Consider the following 25,172-nt stretch of genomic DNA (forward strand, 5'->3'; position numbering starts at 1 on the left):
GTTATCTAGTGCAACTTTTATTGTGAGTTGCGGTGAATGTTGCGGAGTTCCTGTTCTGACGACTGCCAAATAATACCATTGCCATCTGCCTCGAATGGAACTTGCTTTAAATTTTAATTTGCTATTCAAAAAGATCGACTCTTGCTGTTCATACGCGCATAGATTTACCAGCCGGGTCAAATGCTAAAGGGAAAAGCTGATGGGACGCTTTGTGATCATTGAAACAAGGTAGGGCAACCCATTTTATTTTGTTAGTGCCTAGTTATTCACCTTTTTTACTGAAACGATCTCAGAAATTCACCCTTTTTAAAGACAGAAACAGAATTCCTTTCGCTGTGGCAATTTTAACTCGGCTGAAAAGAGACTTTATTTCCATAGCACGAACCTTCTGAATGAATAACCTTCTCTTTTTTGATTCATGCAACGTTTAAGATTTTCGCGCGTAACTTTAAAGCACAATGCGTTCTATGTAAATTGTAGCGAATTCAGTAAACCTTGAACAAGAAAATGCTGCATTCGAATTGCAGATTAAACCATATGCGTGGGACAATTTGTTCTAATCATTTATGCAATGTTACCGAGGTTAAAATTGCCACAAACGTGTATACTGCCTCACTTTATTAAACCATGCATGCAAAACACCTTTTACTGTCATATTTCATCGCAATGTTCTCCGTGTGATATTGCAGAGGGAAATATTTACACGATGAACTCAATATCGGATACAATATCACGAAGCGAGAAACTGTTCCTAAAAATACGAATTATGATAGGTCAAATCGAAAGAAAATTGTGCATTTATAAAAAAGTTTCTTTTGTATTGTTCAACCGCTTTGATTAAAGCAAACTTCGAGGCAAACATTCATTTTAATCCAAGGCTTTTGCCGCCTTTACCGTTTTTGCATTTAAACCGCGGTAAGACATTTTAAGACAAATAACGAAACCTGGATTTGACGCGATTTTTTTTTTCATTAATGTAAGTTCCGTCTTTGGAATGGATTTCGAGATCGATTACATTTAGAAATTCTATATTTTTGAAAATTAATTCTTGTCGCATGATATATGTAGTATTTCCCTTTAAGTTTTGTCAATTGATTCATTTGTTCTCGAAACAAAAATAATTGGTTGGCTAAAGTTAAAAAGAGTGTGAACCAACGTAATTAAAAATGCGGTCTAAGGAGTCTTTTTTTTAATGATTTTTAAAACATTCAAAGAGGACTTTTATGTGTAATTCGAGTAACTTTACGTTACCGAGTTTTTAAAAGGAAAACGTTCTTATCAAGAAAAATATCGACAATGAATTGACTGATTTTGTTTGTTGGAATAGTTTTTTTTTTATAGAATATGTAGCTTGACGATTTAAAAACATTCAATATTACAACAGATGAATTATACCGCAATTTAATGAAATAATAATTCATATAAGTCGGGTTTTCTATTTCGAGAGCTTTGGGAGATTAAAATTTAAAATATTGTGCTTTGATTTCAGTATACTTTTTAAACGAAAAACCAAATGGTTGGAAACTGCATCATGCATTTTTCATTAAAAAAAATATTGAAAACAGGTTATGTCGCGACAGAACTGTTCCAGGCAATTTTTTTTTCAAAAACGGTTACCTTAATATATTTGTTTGACTACTTTCAAACAAGCCGGAATTTTTTTACAGAAGGAAAACGTAGTCCAATAATAGAATGTTCCAGTGAAAGATAAGTTATATAAACGGTTTTAAAGATTCGAAAAGAAAAAAAAACAAATAAATGCGTTTGACCAACTGTCATCTGAAATGATGACAGCTAGTCGAAAACGTTCAGGCTTTACGTTTTTATCTATTAGCTTCTATGTAAATATTTTCAATCCTTTAAAATGACGCACATTACTTCGAAAGCGATTGAAAATCCTTTATATTTGTGATAGCAATACAAATTATACTGTTTGATTCTTGCTTGCTAGCTTTAATTAAGCCGGGTCTCCTTCTGTTCTGAGTGTTAATTAAAAGTGTACTTAGGACTTTGGCGTGCTAAAGTTAGCGACGTACTTTCTTTAATGAAACGCGCGCGACGCGAGATCGCAATTTTAAATTCTCCCTACATAATGAATGTATCGCCAAGCGTACATTTGATAAGAATAGCGAGAATTATCAATTCTAGGACGTTTAACTAACATCAAAACTGACACACGTATATAAGTTGGTAAGGCGAATCGCTATATCAAGACTAGGACCGAAAAGTTTCTAACATGAAAAAAGCTCCAAGAATTAACATGCACAGATTTTACAACGGCAAAGCTCGCTTGATTTCCACAAAAGAAAACGGTTCGAAAAGTTGTGAGCGTGCAGTTGGTTAATTTTGCAAAGAAACTGTTTTGTTTCGTCGGCAATCGAGTGATGAGTAAAACACTTCGTTCATCAATTGTTGTCAACCTTAATACATAATTTAGATTAATCTCGATCCTTCTTAGATCTGAACATAACGTAGCGTTTTCCACCTGTTATCCACAACCGTGGCTCGATTTTGTGGACATGATTTGTCTCAAAAAGTTATGTTACTACACTTGCGGTTTTCAGTGTTTATATTGCCAGGTATCACACACGATTTAACCCTAAGTTTAATCAGTCTTGATTACCTAGGGTCACCTAGGAGCTGGAACACGGGCAAGTTTATTTTGCTGAATTGAACATACTTTAATGTCTGCGAATACAGCCACAGACTGAAATAATCCGTTTTTCCGAAGTCCATAATTCGGGCTCTGTTTTCTGAACTCCTTGAAAATTTCTTTTTATTTGAAAGTATGGAAACTCGAATCTTCCTTAGGAAAAAGGAGTGTCAAAATAACCAGGTCGTTTATAAAAAAACGATGTTGGATTTGTACTCATTTCGAGCGTTTTATGCCTGTTAACTGGAGTTTTGTGATTAAAATTTGGATTGAAATAAATGGAACAGTGGTTCCCTCGAAAAAAGTGGTGTAAAGACTGGAAAAGTATATAGGAAAGACTAGTTTTCACAATTGTCAGGCGATACTAAGTCTAATAGAATAGTTTTTAATACTGGAAAAAAGTTCATGATCAACATAACGTTCGAAATGACATAGAAAAGCAGAGGAATACGAAAAAGCCGTAGCTCTAAATGGAAGAAGTTCCAAATCAGGCAAGCCTGTCTTGAAGCAGGTTGCAACAAGAACACCATAGGATACCATTTTCTAGAAAAAAAAATTGTGTGGTTTTACATACTTATTTCATCCTCCTTGATTATTTTGCTGCAGTTTAGGCTTCATTAATAAATAAATAGTTATTGTTGTCTTTCACTTGGAGCTTACCAATAAAAGAATTAAGCAACACTTGCCAAAACACCGATGTGTACCTAGACTCGTTTAAAACTCAGTTCTGGGTCATTAGGAACAAAACTGTCAAACGTTAATGAGAACGTTTTATTTTTGCTCTTCGTTAACACCGTACAGCGTCAATGAGCGCTTTTGATCCACTGTTTGACTGTGAAGCCATTAAACCAGTAATTTTTTTAACCGAATATGCTTCATAAAATCATGTTCCCAGCATAACATGTATAGATCTCATGCATGTCTGCTAAAGGAAAATAAACTAAGGCCTTTTCTCTACGAAAAATTTGTCCGGCAAAAGGTTTTGTACGACTGTTGTCGTGTTAGTTGGGAAACCTGCTTAAATTATAACTTTGAAAAACTTTCATTTGAATATTTTTAATTAATTGATTGTTTATAAAATAACTGAGAAAAGGCGCAAGATCTGATTGACTTTCTCGCGTGCCGGTTTCAATATCTTGTAAAGTAAAAGCAAGGTTGTTTTCAACGGGCCGCACGTATTGTTTTTCTTCTGTCTCTAATTTAGACTTAAGTATGGCCGTCAATCAGGCGCGCGTCTTAAGGGTTAGGATTAGTTTTAAATAACAGTGATAGAAGCGAAGTTTGCGATGAGGTAATCTTTATCGCCACCATGCAACTAAACGCAGCTGACGTTTCGAACGTTACCATTCGATTTAGGAGGGACGGTGTTGCCTAATCACCTTTAGTAACTATTTGCACGGAATGCGCAAGGTAATGTAGAGGGACTGGGTGGGGGTAGTGGAAGCTTATTTATCAGTTAAATTTTCAGCGATTTCTCAGCCATCAGTTATAAAAAATTTCAGCCCATTTATCTGCTATCAGTAAATATTGCAGATCTCAGATCTCAGGTATCATTTAGAAAAAGCGTTAATTCCCAACTAACACTTAAAATTTTTGATAAGTTGTTAGCTATAAGTTAAACCCATCTAGACCCTCTATGTCGCTTTCCCTAAAAAAGTCAGGGCACTACCCGGAATTCGAACGAATTTACTAGCTTTGAAAAGTAGCAGGCTGGTTTGAAGGAGTCAAAACAACTGAAAAATGAACAGAGACATGAGACATCCAACATAACGAAAAATAGACATGTGTAGAGTACAGACGAAAAGGACTAATATAATTTTTTGTCAATAGCTGTTTCTTGAAACAAACCTGGCTGCTGTATAGGGTGGTTCTGACATTATGGTCTGTGGTTAAAACCCTTGTGTGTGACCATTCAAATGAAAGTTGTTAAACACTTCTTTCCGGATTAAAATTCTATTTGATATTTAAAATGTTTTCTAGTTTTGTTTAGTTTTGCCATGGTTTTGATCTGTTAGATTTTTGAGTCAATACGGCCAAATGGACAGACCTAATTTCGTTCGAGTTTGGCACCCCTTCAATCGATAAAAGGCGTTTGTCTATTTATTAAATGTTATATCGAGTACAAAACCGAAGGTTCGGGTTCGGGTACGGTAGCAATTCTTGCAAGCTCTTACTTGAGCTAATGGCTCGCCACCCTTCGAGAGAACAATTAAAAACAACGGGAACAAATTATGCCACTTTCCAAGGAAGCAATAGCAACTGCTACACTAGAGGACCACACTACACTACACTATTAGTGCTTAGTAGATATCTACTAAGCACTAAGAGTGGGTGAAACAACTACTCAAAGCCGGGGCAGTTTGAAAATGAGCCTATCTACATACATCGAAACTTGTGCGGGCAAAAGGCGGTAGTTTTCCGTTTGTTTAATAAATTAGAGGCAAGAAAATTGAGCCTAATTTTACCACGGTGTTTACACCGCCGGAAATAGATACACACTGGACAGCCAATCAGATTACTATTAGCGTCATTAATATTCTATCATTGTACTTAACTCTTTTTAAGGTCTTAGTGATTTTAGCATTCAAATTCTCCTCATGTGTCATGACATTTGTTATAGTTTTAGTTGAGGGAATTTGTTCATACTCTGTTGGTGACCAGATCATTCCGGTCGAGATTACATGCCTCATGATCAACTTGAAAATTGCTTTGCCAAACCAGAACATCTTTGAACTTGTTACTAGTGCGTAAAACTAAACTTACTTGATTCCGTTCAAATAAATGATAAAAAGAAAAATTTTGTATGAACATGGCTTCTTAATAGCGATTGAGTAAATTCCTTTATTGGAGCCACATAACTGTTATTAGTTTCTTTTTTTTTATACAAATATCAGTTACAAGCAACTACTTTCGTCGATCGTGTATGCTACACAAACACCGTCAAGAAAAACACTGATTTATTCAAATTTTCATTTAAAACGCCATTTTCCTCTAGCAAAACAGTAATTGCTACGTTTTGCGGTGTCTAAGACAACGCCCGCATTTCCCCAAAGTTGGCGCCAAACGTACACCAATCCATTAAAATTTGCCTTTTAATTACCACGTTCGTAAACACCTGTTTTGGAAAGAGCAAAACCAGCGAAGTCAAATGCATGGATTTCGCCAAATATCAGCCTTAGCTATTGAAAAATGATTCAAATTTTGGCTAGAAAGTTTACAATTGAGCTAGCGAAGTTTCAGAGGCGTGTTCCGAAAATCGGGAGTTTGAAGAGGTTTTTTATTCGTGTAAAATTAACTTTGCGTGGCGAACCGTCTTGGAAAAAAAGATCGGCAATCTTGTTAAGCATCGAACGACGTCATCGCGGGCAGTAAATTCAAAACAACACCATTTCGAGGAAGTAAGATGTTTAAAAATGAATACTGTACACGGCATCTTTTTTCCTCGCACCCTTTTATGGAAAAAGTTTTTGTTTTAGATATGGATTTTTCCACAACATTATTCTCGTTTGGAAGCTATTAGGTGGTCAGAACTGACGCGAATTGAGGGCAAGAGCATTCACTCAAATTTGAAAGGGAAATCAGTGCAAAGATTATACAGACAGTGAGTAACCACGAAGAAATCTTCTCGTTCTTTTTTCAATCTTTTTAAATGGTTTTGGTATGATGCGCTTTACGATTTACTACGGTTATTTTTCAAATTTAGGGCGTTTTGATTTGAAAATACCAATTTAAGTGTTAATTGCACGGCGAAGGCGCCCCGTCGACATATAATTTCAAACAGGAACTAGCCTTGGGCACAGACAAACTATCTATTAATTAGACATTTTTAGAAGAAAAGGCAACCATGGTCATATTAATAAATATATTCCTAGGCTTCAAACTTCGTTTTGTGAAATGCGTGTTTGATTGAATTTTGGCTTAAAAAATTGCCAGAACATTTACTGTAGTGCAAAACTTAAAATAACTAGTATTGTTTTTCTTTTCTAGGTTTTCATGAGATACTGAAAAAGCCTTTAGACCTTTAGACGCAGGATTTGGAAAAGAGTCAAGGAAATCTTCCGAATATCGCAATAATTTATGATCAGGCAATATGCAAGGGTAGAAACAAGCGTTTTCTTCCAAACTAACTTATTTATAACACTTACGAATGGCCTACTAGAATTTTAGGAGCAAGAGGTGAAACAGAACGTCGTACAAAGAATCTCCGATTGGATTTTACAGCGATCTTCAACACTTCAGCATTACATATTTAGCAGCTGACTGGCTGGGAAATTAAAAATTTCGCGTTTCCTCAAGACCAAGCCAAGGAAATTAATTATTTTCAAGGCGTACAATTCAAAATACTGAAGCGGGTGTCTTGCTGTGTGTTTTGAATAATTTAAATAGTTTGTTTTTAATTTCGGATTAATCAAAGGAAGATTTAAAAAAGGCTTGTTCCTAAAGGATTTGCAAAACGTTGGAACAGTGCGACGAATGTTTCAAAAAGCTACGGAAAGATGTGTCTTGGAAAAACTGAGCTCTATGGATAATTTGCAAACGAGAATTTGCAAATAAACGCTCCAAGAGGAAAGTTGGAAATTAAATTAGTGGAACAAGTGTCTTCAAGGGAGGAAAACCACGTTTAAAGAGAGGGAAAAAATTTCTTCGGTTTTCCTCTTAAGCCTTATGGCAATGGCTGTTGCGACAGCAGTTACCCTCAGTTACCGCCGTTCACGCACCACGTCACGTGACTGGTCCATCTCCAACTCGGTACCAGTCGTTGTGGACAAATTGGCGGAACCAGTCATCATCAACATCGGCGGGAAAAAGTACGAGACATATGAACATACGCTCAACCAGTTTCCAAACACGCTGCTGGGAAATCCTGAGAAGCGGAAACGATACTATGATGAGAAAAACAATGAGTATTTCTTCGATCGGCATCGAAGCTCCTTCACGGCCATCTTGTACTACTATCAATCAGGCGGGCTGTTGGAACGCCCTCTGCACGTGCCGAATGACATTTTCCTCGAGGAGATTAATTTCTTTCAGTTGACTGATGACATACAGAAAGAAAACGAAGAGGCTGCTGCTTGTGAAGACAACGATGGCGAAGATAATGACGGCGATGAAGAGGAACTCCCTGAGAACAAAACACTGCGTGCAATTTGGGTGCTGTTTGAGTACCCGAGCTCCTCGCTTCAAGCGAAGGCTCTGGCGATATTCTCGCTTGTGATTATCATGCTTTCAATTGTGATATTCTGCGTGGAAACATTGCCCGTCTTGGACGATTCTGTCCCCGAAAAAAGGGGTCCCAACGGTACGGTAATCCGGCCAGCTGAGCGCGGTAAAAACAACCAGGTCTTCTTCGTGATGAACGCGATTTGTAGCTCGTGGTTCACGTTTGAGTACGTGATCCGCTTGATCGCCTCTCCAAATAAGATCCGCTTCCTCAAAGGTTTCCTGAACATCCTAGATCTGCTCTCAATTCTTCCTTTTTACGTGACCCTTACGGTGCCGGCGGAGTCGGCAGGAAACATCGATATTCTCCGAGTCATGAGGGTGATCCGTGTTTGTCGGATCTTCAAGCTCACTCGCCACTCCAAGGGCTTGCACGTTCTAGGGAAGACCTTGTACGCCAGCGTCAACGAGCTGATCATGTTAATGCTTTTCCTGGTGATCGGGGTCGTTCTGTTCGCCAGTGCCGCTTATTATGCCGAAGAAGCGTCGAATCCCCAGTTTTCCAGCATTCCTGCCGCCTTCTGGTGGGCAGTGGTTACCATGACAACGGTTGGATATGGCGATGTCTCGCCTCAGACCACAGTTGGTAAGTAATGTTTTTTTTAAAAAAACTCAATCTCGAGGTATTTATAAGTCCCTTCTCTTCCTACCATCTCTCTCTCTGGTTCAATCAATTTTGCTGACTCAATTTAGAGAACGTTTCTTCGTTATGGCAAGTCGTGTCTAATCCTCGCTATCCTTACTGACTTTCTGAAAAATAACCTTGAATTTTGACTGACAAACTATATCCTCGCCTCAACATCCTTACTGCCAACTCAGACAACTTACAAAACTGCCAAAATTTTAACCGACAACGTAACTGACAGCTGGCCCAACTTTATGACTGACAAATCGTGTATTAACCTCACCATTTTAAATTTCAACTAAAAATGGCCAATATTTTAAACAGCAACAAGGGAATGATCAAAATGTTTATAAACCTCAGTTAAGACAAGATGTGAAGCTTGTCCGTGGTCTCCTTAGCAGCCGTTTTTTGGGATGCAACGCAACGTCGCCCCCGTCGCGTGAAGCGATGCGTGACATCTCCAAAAAACGTCTGCGAATGAGACTAGGGTGTGCGCTGATCGATTGCGTTTTTGTTTGTTTCTCAGGTAAATTAGTTGGAGCTCTGTGCGCCCTCTCGGGAGTGCTCGCCATTGCTCTTCCGGTACCGGTTATCGTCTCAAACTTTGAGTTCTACTACAAAGAGGAACTTGCCAAAAGAGAGAAAGCGGAGTCGTTGTCCTACCGAAATCTCAATAATCTTGTACTCAAGTCTCCGATGTTGGAGCGCAAATTAATGACGCCTAAGGATTCACCGTTGCACTCTGCCAAGCTAGATGTCCCGGCTGGCCAGTACTCCAGCCCTATTGTGGCGCATCGAATCACCAACGGTGCTATGAAATTTGGACATGACACTATTGTTGAAACTGACGAGCTGAGTTCGAGTGGCGGCAGCTCGAGGCCTTCAACACCGAAAGCGCGAAGGAAACAACATCCACCGCCTCCTACTTCGGAAACCATCTTGTAGTCCTGCTAAAGCGTTCTAGCGCGCTTGAACGGTTCGTTCGTTAAAAAGAAAAGAAAAATACTGACTTTATTTGACCTTCTAAATGTCTCAGCGGTTAACAGGATTGGTTCGTACTAATGCTCACTCGTCTGCCTCGTGGCACTTAGACGAGGTTAAAATGCATGAACCAATAAGAGGGCCGGTACGGATTGTTCGCAGGACTCGTGACTTGTGGTTTCTGGAAAAAAAAGGACAAACTTCTTTTCTCAGTAAGAAGGGGATATCTGAGCTTACTTTAAAAAATTGCCCCCAAAATGGAGCAAATTGCAGCTTATTTTTAATAGCACCTTCATCGCTTATTGAAATTAAGTGCGAGAGTGTAGCTCCAAATCCATCGCTATTTTTAAAGGCGTAACGTTCGAATAACCGGTTTGGAGGCCGGTGTATGACGTGTGCTGACAAGGATTAACCCGAAAGCCACTGTACCGTCATTTCCTAATGAGTTTCGTTGAAAACAAAAAGAAATATGCAGAAGTTTGAAAACAGAATTCATCTTTGGTCGGGAAATACTGAATTGATGACTGTCTTAAAATTGATGCTATTTAGAATCGACGAATTCTCGTGAAAGTATCCGAACAGTTACCGATCGTCATAGGCCAATGACAATGTGGTACGAGGACTTACGAGCGAGCAGAAAGCTCTGCGTCATGAGAATAACGTCATGTTGCCTAGCAACTAGACACAATAACAGCGGTCATTAGCAGATGGAAGGAATGGAATTGTGCCAAGTCTACTTTTAGCTCATGATTCACGGGAAAAAAACAAAAGTGTACCCACATTTTGGTGGAATAGCTGGTCAAAATTTAAAATCTAAAATACGAGAGGCAAAGTGACTGATGTTTTAGAGCGGTTTTCACTTGAGCTCGTCGAAAATAATGCGCGTTTGCTTTGGTTTTGCATTACTATGCTTAGTACAATTTGAACTGTATTTTTACAGTTCAAATAAACCTTGTTGTTGTTGTTGTTGTTTTTTTATTGGTCAACCAAAACCACCAGTCCTTCGTGACGGCTACATGCATTTGCTTCGAGTTTTGATTGGTTCACTGGATTGTATGCGTCCTTTGTGATTGGCTAGAGTGATTACTTGTTTTGGTTTTGCGACACTCAGTTGAAAACTGCTCTATAACTCTGTGCGAGAAAAACGTTTCTCGAGCTTCGAACCTTCACATAGGTGGTCTCCGAACTAATGCCGGTCGTGTCAGTTAAAGATGGTTTCGTGTCACTCACCTTAGCTAGCAAAGCACGCACCCACGTGATAGCTGATCACCTGCGTCACGTGGTAGTTTATGTGATAGATCATTGGTTGGTAGGGGTGACGTGTCAGCTCCCTACGTGACTACTGCAGAAATTCTGTGTTTTAATGTGACAGAACATCCTGGAGATGAACAAGTGGTCTTTTGTGCTACTGTTTTACTTGAAGTACTCTTGAAAGCTCAGAATTATTATTTTTTTCTCAATTAGAAAAGATAGAACACGAATACTCTTCTAAAATTGTTGCGTGAGCTTGGCAGGACAAAAGAGATGCGTTCAGTTACTTGGCAACCCCACTGTCCAAAAACATTGCAGGGTCAGGTGTTTCTGGTAGACTAAATCTCCACAAAAACTTAATTTATTCCCTCGTGGAGCGAGAATGAACTTTTAACACAGGAACAGATGAACGGATTTGAGTCTTTTACTCTCAGAAAATTATGTAAACGTAAAAAAGGGGCTAACATTTTTGTATTTAAGTCAGCTCCAGTTTGCACTACAAACAGATCGAAGAATTCCCGCTGTCAGCGAATGCAGAGAAGCAAACTAACGCAAGTGCGAAAAGTAGCCGCGTAAAATGTTTGCGCGGGAAAATTTTTTTGCGCGTCCATTTTTCGCGCTCGCTTATTTTTATCCTCTTGGTCGATAATCTTTGGGGATAGCGGTATTGCTCGCAATCTAGACCCAGTTCAATCGTTGGTCATTTACTAGCGTCGCCGAAGTCAAGCTGCAGTCGTACCGCGGCCTTTGATTTGTCGTCGAGCCCGTCTAGAACTGTCTAAGTGCATAGACAGCCTAAGCTCGATTTCTGCGAGCGTTCGTCGAGCCTATGACAATTTTTCACGTTTGAACTGGGACTTTTAACCCTAAAGATACGGTATAATTATTAAGAAAATAATAAATAAACAAATACACTTTCTGTGTAAACTATTTAAAGCTTCGAGATATTACAAGGAAAACAGCACAAATTGCATGTTTATAAAATGGCACCTTTCTGGCAAACAGTTTGAATAACTTAATAATAAACCTGAGTGGAAATAATAAAACGCAAAGAAGAGAAGTTTGTATTTGTTAGTTAAGGACAAAATGAGAGGGCAAAACTTACTTACGACCGCACATTTGACTCGAACTCCCTCAGAGTCAGTAAAAACAATGCCAGATTGCCATAATGAGACGCACCTGAAGGGAATCACTCTAGTTGTATTCAGCAAACAAAGACTTGACAATGTTGAATACAATTAACATACCGTAGAATTCCGGTTAAAAGCCCTGGACTTATACAACTTCGTAAGGGGTTTTGTGTGAGCTTATAAGCGGAGGGGCTTATATCCGGGAGGGCTTATAAGCGGAATGAAAAAAACGTTTCGAAACGAGCCACGGGAGTGTTGATGGAAATACGTTTTTTAGTTAAAAACGCATAATAAAGCAACATTTAGCCCTATTCAGTACTGTCGGCTTATATCCGGGGGGGGGGGGGGGGCTTATAATCGGATGCATTTTTTTGTTTCCAGGATGATGGGCCTATAACCGGGGGGCTTATAAGCGGGGGGGGGGGGGGCTTATAACCGGAATTTTACGGTACTTGTCTAATAGGCGTGTCATAACATAATAGGCGTGTCTTGTAGAGGGAAGTGAGCATTACGTGATCCGAGTTGAATTAGTACTGAACGTGCCTCCTTTAGGATCAAAGACATTTTTATTATAACACAAATATTTGTCTGTCGCTGACTAATATCAAACGTTTAAAACAACGTTTTTTTGAAACTGTGAGACACTCCCGCACGCGCATAATGTAACCCTTGTAAGCCGTTGGCTTTTTCAAAACCGAGGAAGGCCGAAGAATTTCGGCCGAAACGTCTTTTTAAGAGTTTCAAAAAAACGTTGTTGAGAACGTTTGATATTAGTCAGCGACAGACAAATATTTGTGTCATGAATATTCCTGACTGCAATGTTAGCGTTTACATTTTTATTAAAAGAAATGCACTTAAATTGCAGTTAGGGATAGGAATTGAAATGTAAGTGTCTGACGCTAACGTGAGCATAAGGTTAGATACAATTTTTATGAGAACTTAGTCTGTTAGTTGGGGTGCAGTTCCACCGCGGTCAAACGACAGAAATATGCAAAAAATAAGAAAAGTACTGCAAAGATAAGGTTTTAATTTTCAAAGTTTAAAGTTCGATACAAAACCGGTATCCTAAGGGTTTACTAAGTTTTTTGGAGCTTTACTAAAAAAGTTCTACGTGTTTGAAAATAGCGATATGCGGACTTGTCGGCGCCATTTGTCAAAGCACCTTTGATTCGGATGCGAAACATTTAAAAAGTAAAAACACTGGTTTACCTGAGGGAATGGGATTATGCTTTCACTCGGCAATTATTTTTATCTATCTTTGCTCTTAATAACACTTCAATTTGAACAAAAACGGTGAAATGGAAAGAAAACCTGCCCGAGACGTTTGACCGCGGTGAAGGGTGCAGTGAAAAAAACGGCGAGCGAAAAAAAGGGAAGGGGTTTGGGGGAGAAGGCTATCTCACCCCAAACCCCTCGCCGTTTTTTCCACTCGCCCTACCACTTTGTGCTGCTTTCCGACTAACCGAACGCCTGAAACAGGCTACTGAAAATTAAAAAAAAAATCAGCGAGCGCAAAAAGGTTCCCGTCAAGTCAGCATTAGACACAACAGACACTTTTTACATTTGTTGCTTTTTTATATAAGTTTTTGGGTCCAGCCTCTGGTCTTAATAGTGCCGCCACACAAGGGGTCATGTTGCAGAGACACGTTGCACACAAAAAATGTAGCAGCGACATGTTGCAGCAATATGTCTCCTCGTTTGTGCTGATGCTTCGATACTTCACAGGGGCACGTACCTGTTACATTTCCTTGTGTGTATGCATGTTGTGATTTTGTCTCTGCTTGCTACATATCACTGCGACAAGACCTTAAATTGGACACAGCCTTAAAAAGACCATTAAAAAATGATCGAAGATTTCACTTAATGAAAAAGACAAGTAGAAAGGAAAGTGTTTCTTCTCCACTATGTCGTCCATATTATGTAAATGCCAAAAAATAGTTTTACATACCGTATTTATTCGAATAAACGCCGCGGCGTTTATTAAATTTTTCGCGATTCCAGTGCGGCGTTTATTCGAGGGCGGCGTTTATACGAGGGCGGCGTTTATTTAAAATTCGATTTATTTCGTGCAAACAACAGCATGGCAACTGAACATTTGAACTTTAAAAATAGGAACATGTTGTAGTACTTGTCTAAAAAGTTATTTTCAATATCTTAAAACATTGTGACCATCAAGGTAAATAATTACTTTAGGCTTCCTCAAACTTGCTAGTTACTGCATTTGCTTTTTGAGTCTATAATACGAATAAACGCCGCATCATGATGCGGCGTTTATTCGAGGGCGGCGTTTATTAATATTTCTGCTCTAAAATGCGGCGTTTATTCGAGGGCGGCGTTTATTAATATTTCTGCTCTAAAATGCGGCGTTTATTCGAGGGCGGCGTTTAATCGAATAAATACGGTACTTTTAAATCTGAAAACAAATGGAATCAGCAGACAAGTGACACCCCCCCCCCCCAGCTAAATTTAGTATCAGCTTGGAGTTTGAGGTCATACATAAAATAAGGGTATGATTGTAGCAGCTGCCATTAAATGACTGCAGTGAAAATCGCCGATTAAATCGATGGAAGTAAGTCATAGTTTTCCTCTCAGCGAAATTGCTTAGGATGTTGTAAAACTGCCTTCTTTTGTTCCTGGCATTTTCCTTCATGACAGTCCTCATTTTGCCACACAAAGCACGGTACTTTTAAGACATTGAAAAATATTTCCCCGACCTTTTTCGCCGTCTCAGTGTTTGCCACTTTCAGGCACTGATAAAAGTCTGAATCGCAGTCACAATGGGAGACGGTGTAAGGCAAGTCGTTCTTCACTTCACCAATAGAGCCAAAAGCTGGGATGTAGTGTTTACAGTTGTCGTGAGCTCGGCAACATTTGTCAGTCTTGATCTTCATTCCCAGGTCTTTGTAGCTTTTTGCTTCGTTACCTGTGATCGAAAAACAAAATTTACAATTGTGACGTGGACAATATAATAAACTTAATGAGAATGGAACTAGAACAGGAGAACAGGGGGCGGGAACATCGGAGTAGAGGGCGTGGGAAGTTTAGCCTCTCCTGCCCCCTCCCACCTCCACACAAACTCCCTTATTGTGTGATGTTTAACTTTATAACACATAGGAAAATCTACACTTGAAAACGGAGGAGAATTGCTTGTTTATTTGACTAAAACATATGCATCCATATACACGTGAATATGCCCATTTGCCTAAACAATTTGCAGTTTCGACGGTACCCATTTACGCTCCTGAGAAAAAATCTAGAAAGGTAAAAAAGAGTCAATTCTCTAGCCCATGAACATAACACAATGGACCCAGCCAGCGAGCAAACCGGGGCGAGATTGGAATCCGGCTGCTCAATCCGGAGTGCAACGACACATAAATTAGGCCACTATACCTCCCAAATGTTTTCTACCGTATTTATTCCATTAAGCGTCCACCTCGAATAAGCGCCCACCCTCCCCACATCCCGTAAGTACACAAGAGGAGTATTCAGTAAGTGCACAATGAGATTGAAATTGACTAAGTACTTCTAAGAAACTTCCCTGGGTACCGAGTTTTCTTAGAATTTTACAGAAACTTTCAAAGAAGAGTTAAAATTCTGCTTTGGTACATCTTCACGTTTTGTGATTTTTTGTTGTTTCGTTGCAAAATAAACTAACTACTTGCTGAAAATGGTGAAAATTTAATAAGCGCCTAGCCTCAAATAAGCGTCCACCTCGAATAAGCGCCCTCTATCAAGGTCCAAATATTTAATAAGCGCCCAGGGCGCTTAATCGAATAAATACGGCATGCCACAAAATAAACATTTTTCACGTATTAACGCTCGCAGTTTTCTGCTTCATACTGTGAACTGTGAACTCTGATATTAACATAGAAATTTTTCTTACTGATCTTCGTACACTTCTTGTAGTACAAGTTTAATAGGAGAATCCTATAATACAGATAATTTTCCTTTGTTGATTTTTTTTCTCTATTGCCTTTTTCGTCGGTATTGTAAGGAGAGATTAAAACTCTGTTAGAATTGACAAGGAAAATAGTAGTCGGTGCCAAAAAATTTTTATGTTATAAGGACACTCCGAAATGAAGGATTCTGCCAAGGCCAACGTAAAATTTAAATCATTACTTTCGGGGAATAGTTCTTCCCAATTTAAGTTATGACCTTTCCATCTACGGTTCGTCTACAGCTGAGTGTTAACTGCATGCTATAAATATTAAGAAATTGCTAGAGAAACAGAACAGAAATTAAAAATCTTTTAAGTCGTATCCTTGCAGCATTCCCTTCTGTACGATCCAATGCCGAACTTATTCCAAATTTCCAACCTATTTCCTTAGACAAATATCGTTTACTCACTACCCGAAGTCAAAACAGAACGTTATAAGAACTCATTTGTAAACAGACTTATTATTAAATGACTGAAAAATATGAAAAATCTACATGGTTAAAATTTATAAATTTATCTCCTCAGTCAGATTGAAAATTTGAATACCGTGCCCGCAAGTCCCACATTTTAAGGTTAAATTATTGAGGAATTATATTTTTTTACAAATAAATTAACTCACCCATTCCACACCATTTTGTTCCTGGATATATGAAGGACGATAAACGCTTCCTTCGACTTAAATTGATCGTGGAGGAAGAACTTCGATTGGTAAACAACAAAGGCAACATGGCATAAATGGAAATTCTCAAAATGAACATTTTTGAAACGACGTGCTCGTCTTGTCTTTTCGTGCAGGAATTAGTTCAGTTTTGCATTTATCAGGCGGTTTTCTGAGAAAAGTCCTTTTGCCTAGAAGTGTTTACAGTGAACACTTTTAAGAAAACTGATAAAATTTAATATTCTGCTGGAAAGAGTGTATAAATAAAAAGCCTTTTTTGCGATGTGTATATTAGAATATGAATAAAAGATTTATGCACCTCACACTTAAAATGTGCAGGTGAAATTGCAGTTTTGCGCAGAATTTATTAAAGTATCAAGAACTCTTTGTTTAAGCTTAACAGTTTAATTTTACTAAAAGACTTTTCCCGCGGTTTTGTTTTGTGTGATTAGACCAACTGGTAATTTCAAACATAAAGTTGGATTTTATTGCCATAGTAACATGCATTAACAGTAAAAATGTGTCTGGCTTTTGTGATGGAAAAACATAATCAAATGCAAATAAGCTTTACAATGTAAGGTTATCCAATAAATGAAAGTCATAAAGTTTTGTCGTTTATTGCAGTTACGTTTCCAAACTGTCAGATTTTGACTGGCGTTCAATTTTGACGACACTTATGTAGGCTACGCGTCGCGTCTCCTCAGGCGAAGAAATTTTCTCGTTGTTCGCGCATCGTTCGCGCGCGCCCAGTCCCAGCTCATTTTTGTCACTGTCATTCGAGTACTCGTAGTCTAAGGCCCGGTTCAGACGCCGATCTCTTCATGAGCCGAACCTAATTCCTTGAATTAAGTACATGAAAGATCGGCGTCTGAATCAAATTAGAACGGCTATTTCAATTTGGAACGGCTCACCCGTTCTTCCCGCCTGGCTTGGCCGAGAATTTCGCCTGTGGAACGCCTTTGGAACGGCTTTGATTCAGATGCCGTACTTTTCACGTGCCGATCCTAATTCATAAATTATTACTAGTAATACGTGACTCGCAGGGCCCGCGAAGCTCTGGGTTGGGGAGGGAGGGGGTGAAAATAAGGAGTGATAACCGGTTTACCGGTGATTTGTTATTGTTGCCAGAACGGACATGGCCGCGACACCCTCGTTCCCAGGGCTACCCGCTTCAAAATGGCGGCCTTTCTGGTCGTAAAGAGGTATAAAGCGGGGAAGCGCAGGCATTTCAAATCACGACAAATTATTGGAATTCGCATTTTGGACATTATTTCAGGGCAAAAAAAAGAAGAACGAACGGCAGGAGGACGAACCCCCGCCCGCGCGCCCCTGATGGCCATGAAAGGTTATAGCCTGAATAGGCGTTGAGGGAGATTATGTGGAAATCAGTGTTATTGTAACCGAAGAGAAAAACGATAAAAATGAAAGGCCAGGACGAACCACAAAAAAAAAAAAAAGAAAAAAGAAAAAAAAAAAAAACCTTAGCGGGGCGAACCCCCGCCCTCAGTCCCGAAGACGATTGAAGTTCGACGCCACCATTAGGCCACCAGCGCGCGGCCGTGTGACGTCACCGCCAGACACCAAGCCACAAAAAATGACCGAAACTCCACACGAGATTCATCCCGCCTGAGCCCTTTGATGGACAAAATATACACCCCGACGCCGGCCTTCGGCCTCGCTTCGCGAGGAATAATGTATTTTGACAACTTTGCTCATGAAAAGTACGGCGTCTGAACCGGGCCTAACATATATTGTGAACCAGAGTCTAGTCCGGCTAACAAATACGTGTAATAAAAGTTATTTTTTGGTGATTGTATGTCGACAATTGAGCCTAATGGACAACTGGCAGATTTTATTTCTTTTATTCACAACACTTGGTAGCAAAAAATTTTTTTTTGAGAATTATCCTTTGTTTAGATGTCAAATGTTGCGGCTAACCATCACTTTTTAGACAGGACCCGCCACTCTTCAAAAAGACAGACAGTCTCTTCATGTATCCCCTCCCCCCTTTAAAGATGGTGTCTTGTTTGTATAGCTCCCACTCTATCAGGAGTAGAAACTCAGAAAAAGATTCAAACCTCCTTGTGACATTTCTCCAGCAATGCAAGCTTCTTCGTGCACGCCTTATATGAAAGTGTCAACTCAAATTTTGCGGCCAATAAAATTTGTCCATTTGGCTAATCAGACAGGTGGTATCTTGTATAGCCCCCCTACCCCTACACAAGGTGGGTCCTCCTCAAGTACACTTGTTATGACCACTTCCAAAGTTATTAACTATTCGTCAGTGACAGTAAAAGCTTACGTTTTAATTAAAGGGGTAGTGTCACCGAGATTTAGTGCTACTTGAAAATCCAACGAAGGTGTTGGTATTAATGGAAATCGTCTAATTGTGACCTGGCCTGGCTAAAATGTACAGCACTCGGTTAAAAAGTTGTGTGGGCGCGGATAGGTAAGAAGAAAGTGGCCTTAACTTGAAAATGTCGGGCCGACGTTTTCAAGTTTGACTTACTTGAATGAAAATCGCATAAAAACCATTGATTATGGTTTATTTACATCTTCGAGATTGAATTTATGCCTTTTCTTATTTTTAAAGGTTATTGTGGTAATCGGTGAGTGTACCCTCAAGATTTCTCGTGACACGGTACATATAAGGAAGGTCTATGTACCGCGGTCTTATGTAACTTGATTATGTCCCCTTTGATCACAGTTAATAAAACAACTTTTTTCCTGGAGACAATTTTTCTTGACCAAAAATCTTGTTCCAAACTTCCCAGCGGTTAAACGTGGAGCGCATGCACAATCTTGCCAGAAACATGGTTATTGGGAAAGGTTTCAATTATTCAAATCCTTGTTGTTGCTATCGTTATCGAATCTGATATAAGCCAGAAGATAGGCAATAAGATCTTGTATAAGCATGGTAACTTTGGTCGCGCAATGTTTCCACAGGCCTGCTAGCTGCCACTGTTTATGTGTTTTTTTTTTCAGTTTAATAAATAAATAACCCCGTATTTAACACCGCAATAAATCATTATCATAGTTGTTCTCTAATCACTTTTGCAGTTAAACACCGAAAAGCAATGCGTTTGAGCAGTTTGTTTACTTGTGGCGGGCAATCTATGATCGAGAGCTCAAGCCACTGGAAATGACAGCAACAGAAGCTCGGCGCTCAATGCACGCCGGGCTGGAAGAAAAACTCTTTAACCGCTTTGATGTTGTAAAATGATAAAGAAAACAGCATTGTTATAAAGAGAAAACAACAGCTACAAAACATAACGAGTTTGCGTTAGTTGCGAGGTCGCCCCCCTGAACAGCGGTTGTATGCAAAACACATCACTGTGAAAACTGTAATAAGTGTCGCCGCATAATTACAAATTGTTAGAGAACAAAAAAGAACTGATTATGTCTCTGCACTGTTAATGTAAAAAAGGATAATGGATAAACGCTTGACAACAAACCAGTATGTTAATCTATCCATATAAGTGATTATCCAATCTATAACTGTGCGGTCATGATTTGCATTGTGTATGACCTGTAGGCGATTCCAATTTTTTCATTAGAGGATTCACGCACCATTTTCTTGGCCGCTTTTCAAGCTTTGCTTCGTTGACGATATCGCAACCCTCACTTCGAGGTTGTTAACAGTCGTTTAAAGCCAGCTGATAATGATATACTACATGTTTTACGAAGGGTATCTCCTTAAAGTGAGTTTTCCTCTCGCTGTGGTCTTCATCGTATTTGGCTTGCACACAGTCGTTGGAAACACGCTAGTCTGCGCCGTGTATTTTATTGATCCGTTTAAAAATCTTCGGCGCACCCTGTCTTTCTATTACGTGGTAAATCTCGCTTTCGCTGATATTCTAGTTGGTATTGTTGTGGAACCTCTGAATGTGTCCGTTTACTGGACGGACAGCGAACCGGCGCTTTTTGCGTTCTACATTTTTGCCGTGTTGTCATGTGTAAGCTCGATTCTAAATATCTCCGCTATGATGTTGGATCGTTACATCGCAGTCAGCCAAGCTTTTCGCTATCGTATTTTGGTGACTGTAAACCGCGTTCGCGTTTCCGTAGTCGTTTTGTGGCTCTACGCGTTCCATTTTTCGCTGTTGGCGCTTCTAGGATGGCGCGATGCTAGCTTTCAGATTTACTTGTACAGTTTTGGAGTTTTATTACCGTCTGTTATAATGCTTGTGTCATATCACGGCCTGATTCGAATCCTGAAGAAAAAGGGCGCCAAGCTAAGGCGATTCTCGTCTGCTCACTCCAAAGAAACTACGCAAGCGAAAATGATGATGCAGAGAGAACGTCGAGTTTCTACCACTGTCCTTATCATGCTAATGGTTTTCCTCATTGCCTGGTTTCCATTCGTTGTGGTGGATTTCGTGCTAGTATTTTGCGCGCACTGCCGATCCCAACGCCTCCTGTTAGCCAGGGACATTACGTTATCCCTGGGATTTTTCTCGTCCGGGATTAACCCTGCACTGTATGCCTGGAGAGTTCGCCGATTCAAACAAGGACTTTTGAAGATACTGAAGCTTGGAGTAAGCGCGAACATTAAAATACCGCGACGACTTTCCAAGGTTGGACCGTCAGACTCAAAATTCTCAGCAGCCGCTGTTTTAGAATTGTATCCTTTACCTCTGAGCCCTCAAAACTTAGATAAAGACGTTTGCTGGGGTGATATGGGGAATATTGGACTCTGTAAAGGAAGCAGAAACCGCATTTGCTGAGACTAGATTGGGATATTCTTCGGCACGAAATTAAACTGTTAAGTATGGAGTAGGTATGAGATCATGGCCGTTTTATTAGCAAAGCTATTTTGAGCAGACAGTTTGTTTCAATGTGCTTTTCTGCATCAGGGACGCTGCATATTCTGAAAGAAACACCTTCCCATGGCTTTAAAAGGCCAATCGGCTTTTTACCGGCATATTAATTTGAGATACTTGTAAATCTTTTCGCCTGTCGCGGATGGAGTAGACGTGCAAGGGTAGAAGCGAAGAGAAAGGTGGAGTGCTAGAGAAAATGGAAAAAACCCTCAGAACTAACAAAAGGGAAATGAGGGAAAGACAACCAGATCGACTAAATCTAGCAAACAAATGCTAACGAGTGGTTTGTTTACATGTAAGATACATTTGAGCAGTTAAAGGAAATTTTATTATTACAATTTACACTGATGCGAAATCAAACAGGTTCTAGTCAAATGACTTAAAAAATTACCCGTTTTATTCAATTGAGCTTGTAACTGAGCCATGTCAGTCTTAGAACGAATAATCGAGCTTTAAATTAAACAACAAGCGTTATATTAAACGAGCCAGCCACTTGTATACGATAAAATTGTTTTAATTCATTGGTTTGCACGTAGGTTTTAAAAGCTTTTGCGCTTTCCTGTAAGTTTTATTTTCACTAACTCATTGCTTATCCAAAATTTGTTCCCCTTAAATAGTCGGAAATTTAATAGATTATATTTGCGATTTGATAGTTTCATTCAACTTAGATTTAAAGCGAATATTAAAACAAATAAATTGAGGGCAATTTTTAACATTTCCTTAAAAAAATTGTTGTTCGGTCGGTCGGCGATAAAAAAAGCACTAATTATTAATAACGCCTGAGTATGCTTTTTTATGCCGAAGTGCTGCTTTGATTTAGTGGGTGACAATTTAGTCAATAGTTTTAATTTTATTTGTCTCTCTTTGTCTGTGTGGTTGTTTTGGACTGCATTCGGTGCACGCAAGCTAGCTATAGGGGCACTGCTAAATTAAAAGCTATAATAAAAACAATTTCAATTAATAAAACCTTTTCAGTTTTTTTGAACAATTAACTAGTAAACGACACGAAACTCCAAAGTTCACTTTTAGCACCTAAAAAAGCTGAATTATTCGGCTTGGCCATTATACTTTACTTGGTGAATTCGATAGAATGAAAAAACTGCGCACGCTTTAGATATAGGCTTTTTAGGTATATGTTCAAATTAGAGGTTTGGTTTGAGAGAGGGAAATTAAGTAGTATTGAAAAAAAAAAACAATACAAGAAAAAAATACAAAGAGAAACAAAAACAAAAGATGAGATTTAAAAGTATAAAACAATCAAAGATAATAAGAGCCGCACGAACTAAAAGAGAATAATTCAGCAGCATAAACTGTTATCATGCGTTGTACGGCGGAAATTCGTAAGAAGATCTTAATGATTTTTGAACACTAAACACAAAATTTTAAGGCAGGTATTCACTGGGCATAAGATAAAGCATAATCATACTGAGCGCATATATAAGACGAACGAACATACTCATTCTGTTCACACTAGGACATAAGCATAAGCCCAAAAAATGTTCGTTTTTCTTGTACTTTTGTTTATACTTATTCCTAGTGGGGACAGCATATGAAGAACGGAGCGGGTTTGTTCTCCTTATGACTTTCGATTGTACTTGTGCTTATACCCAGCCGTGAAAATTGGTTTTTAGCCACGGTTTTCTCTTACACTTGCAGCGGGTACATAAGAAGTACAAGCAATACATATTGTTTAAAAGTTCTCGTCTTGCATGTCATTAGAGAAGAGAGTTGAGAGGAACGGAGAAGGGTTGAGAAGGGAAAAGGAGAGAAAAGAAGAAAGAAGAAAAGATAAGAGTTGAAAGGAAAGAGAAGGCAAGGGCACGTGGGCCCATATTGGTTCTTTGATCGTTTTTCGTAAGACTATGCATATAAATCCGGTTGTGATGTATTATTAGGGGGTCTTATGTTTTGGCTTTGTAACATGGAACAGTTAAATTTTATGCATTTTAACATTATCAGTAAAAATTTCACTGTAACAGAACATTTTATCCAGAAAGAAACAAAAACGGCTTTAAAAAGGCCAATATTATTTTGTTTAGTATATAAGGAAGTTTACGGTCATTTTCCGACGATTTCCGATCATTTCGGAAGATTTCCGAAGATTGCTGCATATTCCCGAAGACTGCCGAAGATTTCGGGAAGACTACCGAAGATTTCCAAAGAAGAAATCCGAAATTTTTCTCTTAGTTCATGAGCGATTTTATCCGATTTCTGAAGGGCAGATAAGAATTCACAATGCCACATTTTTCACAAAATCCCTCCAAACACTAAACAGTATTTTCTCCGTAAACAGTAGATACAGTTTAAAAATTGGCCAATGTAACAGCAAACACTAAAAGTTATGGCCAAATAAAACTTAACACTAAACCCCATCCAGACCTTATTACATTTTGTTAGAACCATTCCTTTCACATGTTAAAAAAATAAAAAAAAAAACACATAAATTCCTATGCAAATTCTGGTAGCGATCCAGTGCTTTGTTGCGGACTAAATGGAGCATTTTTAAAACCGAGGACATGTTGTAAAATGTCGCCTTAACGGATATTTTTATGCCATTTTTGTATTTCCAACGTGATAATAATTATTTCGTGTTTAATTTTACGGCCGCCGTATTGGTGCCCCAAAAAAGACACCAATATGCGGCTTCAACTAAGTATACAGCAATTTTCGCAATATTTCGATTATGAAAAACACTACAAAGCTGTAATTAATTTAGACAAATCCTTTCCCAGTTCTGCCTGTTCTGTTACCTGTTAGGTTTCCGATGCTTTTCATGCAACCAAATTGGAAACAAACATATTTTTTTTGTAACTCCGATGAAGACCAATTGGCGCGGGTGACATAATGTGTTACAACTCATGAATAAAAATAGTGTGTGCACAGTTTCGATCGAGCAAACGCTATCTCCAGTTCAGACTGTCTTTCTTGCTTTATTCGTCACCTCACCGAAACCAGTTTGACCTGTTTCTGTACACCAATATGCCACGTGAAACAGTGGCGGTGTCTTCTATGCCTATAGGGCACTCCAACCTCTAGGTGATTTTAAAGAGCGTTTTAACCAGAGCGGTTCTGATCAAAAGCAAATATAGAGTAAACGCCCAGGGGTTTGGGCAAGGAAAAACGAACAAAAAAACCTGCATTTGAAGTCTTTACATCAACTTGAGCCTTGAGAAAATATTGACATATGTAGATAGACTTAGTAAACGAGAGTAAATATTTAAGATCTACTTTATGAGTTTGGTTTTTCTTTGATGAGCCCACGCACATGACGCACGTAAGCTCTTTATATCAGCGGGAGAGTTGTGACAGTCCAAAAAATTCTGGCTTTTAAGACTTTTGTTACAAAGCTTTTCAACACAGTGTGAGTGATGTATCTTCTTGTTCGTGGGTGAACAAAAAGAGCTCTTTTTACTTTTTTAGAACGTTCTAGAACCGCATCGTGTAACAACGCGCTCACTGAAGAGGCCATATTTGTTTCTCCATAACGTCATCCCCGTCTTGACCAATTAAATTCTCTGTGTGCTCGAACTTTTAAAATTGTGTGCTTGTGTTCTCGAACTTTTCAAAATTGATTTATGGCCGACAGTCAAAGTTCGAACTGATCATAGTAGGGTTAAGATAATTGGACCCCTCGTGAGAAGTTTGCCTTGATATTTAGAGTTGTGCTACTAAGTAGTTAAAGTTTTTAAAATTGAGGAGAATGGGAAAAGTAAGCAATGACTACTCTACTTTAAATGTGCTGCATTCTGGGAAAAAATTGGCCAATGTTTTTTTCATTTGTCGTTTGAAATCTGTCTTAGCCGTTTTCAGTCGTAATTCCTCGCGAAGCGAGGCCGAAGGCCGAGCGTAGCGGGGTGTATAATTTTGTCCCTCAAAGGGATCAGGCGGGATGAA

General features: G+C 39.0%; 3 protein-coding genes across 4 annotated transcripts; 2 read left to right on the plus strand and 1 right to left on the minus strand.

Moving 5' to 3' along the window:
- Positions 1 to 11,921, plus strand: LOC144646194 (potassium voltage-gated channel subfamily A member 1-like). 2 transcript variants are annotated; one of them, XM_078505738.1, is made up of 3 exons: positions 1 to 228; positions 6,641 to 8,459; positions 9,025 to 11,921. In XM_078505738.1, the coding sequence occupies exons 2-3, from the start codon at positions 7,319 to 7,321 to the stop codon at positions 9,441 to 9,443; spliced, it is 1,560 nt and encodes a 519-aa protein (XP_078361864.1). In that variant the 5' UTR covers positions 1 to 228; positions 6,641 to 7,318; the 3' UTR covers positions 9,444 to 11,921. The 2 variants fall into 2 exon arrangements, with proteins under 2 accessions (XP_078361864.1, XP_078361865.1); XM_078505739.1 differs by lacking the exon at positions 1 to 228 and adding an exon at positions 5,915 to 6,254.
- A 773-nt stretch (positions 11,922 to 12,694) lies between these two features.
- On the minus strand, positions 12,695 to 16,663 carry LOC144645545 (phospholipase A2 isozymes PA3A/PA3B/PA5-like). Its single transcript, XM_078505125.1, has 2 exons — positions 16,417 to 16,663; positions 12,695 to 14,783 (listed from the first exon to the last, which is right to left on the minus strand). Exons 1-2 carry the CDS (start codon positions 16,553 to 16,555, stop codon positions 14,449 to 14,451), a joined length of 474 nt encoding a protein of 157 aa, XP_078361251.1. The 5' UTR covers positions 16,556 to 16,663; the 3' UTR covers positions 12,695 to 14,448.
- Positions 16,664 to 20,117: 3,454 nt separating this feature from the next.
- On the plus strand, positions 20,118 to 21,466 carry LOC144645546 (adenosine receptor A3-like). The gene has a single exon (XM_078505126.1). The coding sequence runs from the start codon at positions 20,118 to 20,120 to the stop codon at positions 21,180 to 21,182; it is 1,065 nt and encodes a 354-aa protein (XP_078361252.1). The 3' UTR covers positions 21,183 to 21,466.
- The last annotated feature ends 3,706 nt before the right edge of the window (positions 21,467 to 25,172 follow it).

The sequence above is a fragment of the Oculina patagonica genome, chromosome 3 (assembly GCF_052425735.1).
Source record: "Oculina patagonica isolate OP01 chromosome 3, crgOcupat, whole genome shotgun sequence".
NCBI classification, from domain to species: Eukaryota; Metazoa; Cnidaria; class Anthozoa; order Scleractinia; family Oculinidae; genus Oculina; species Oculina patagonica.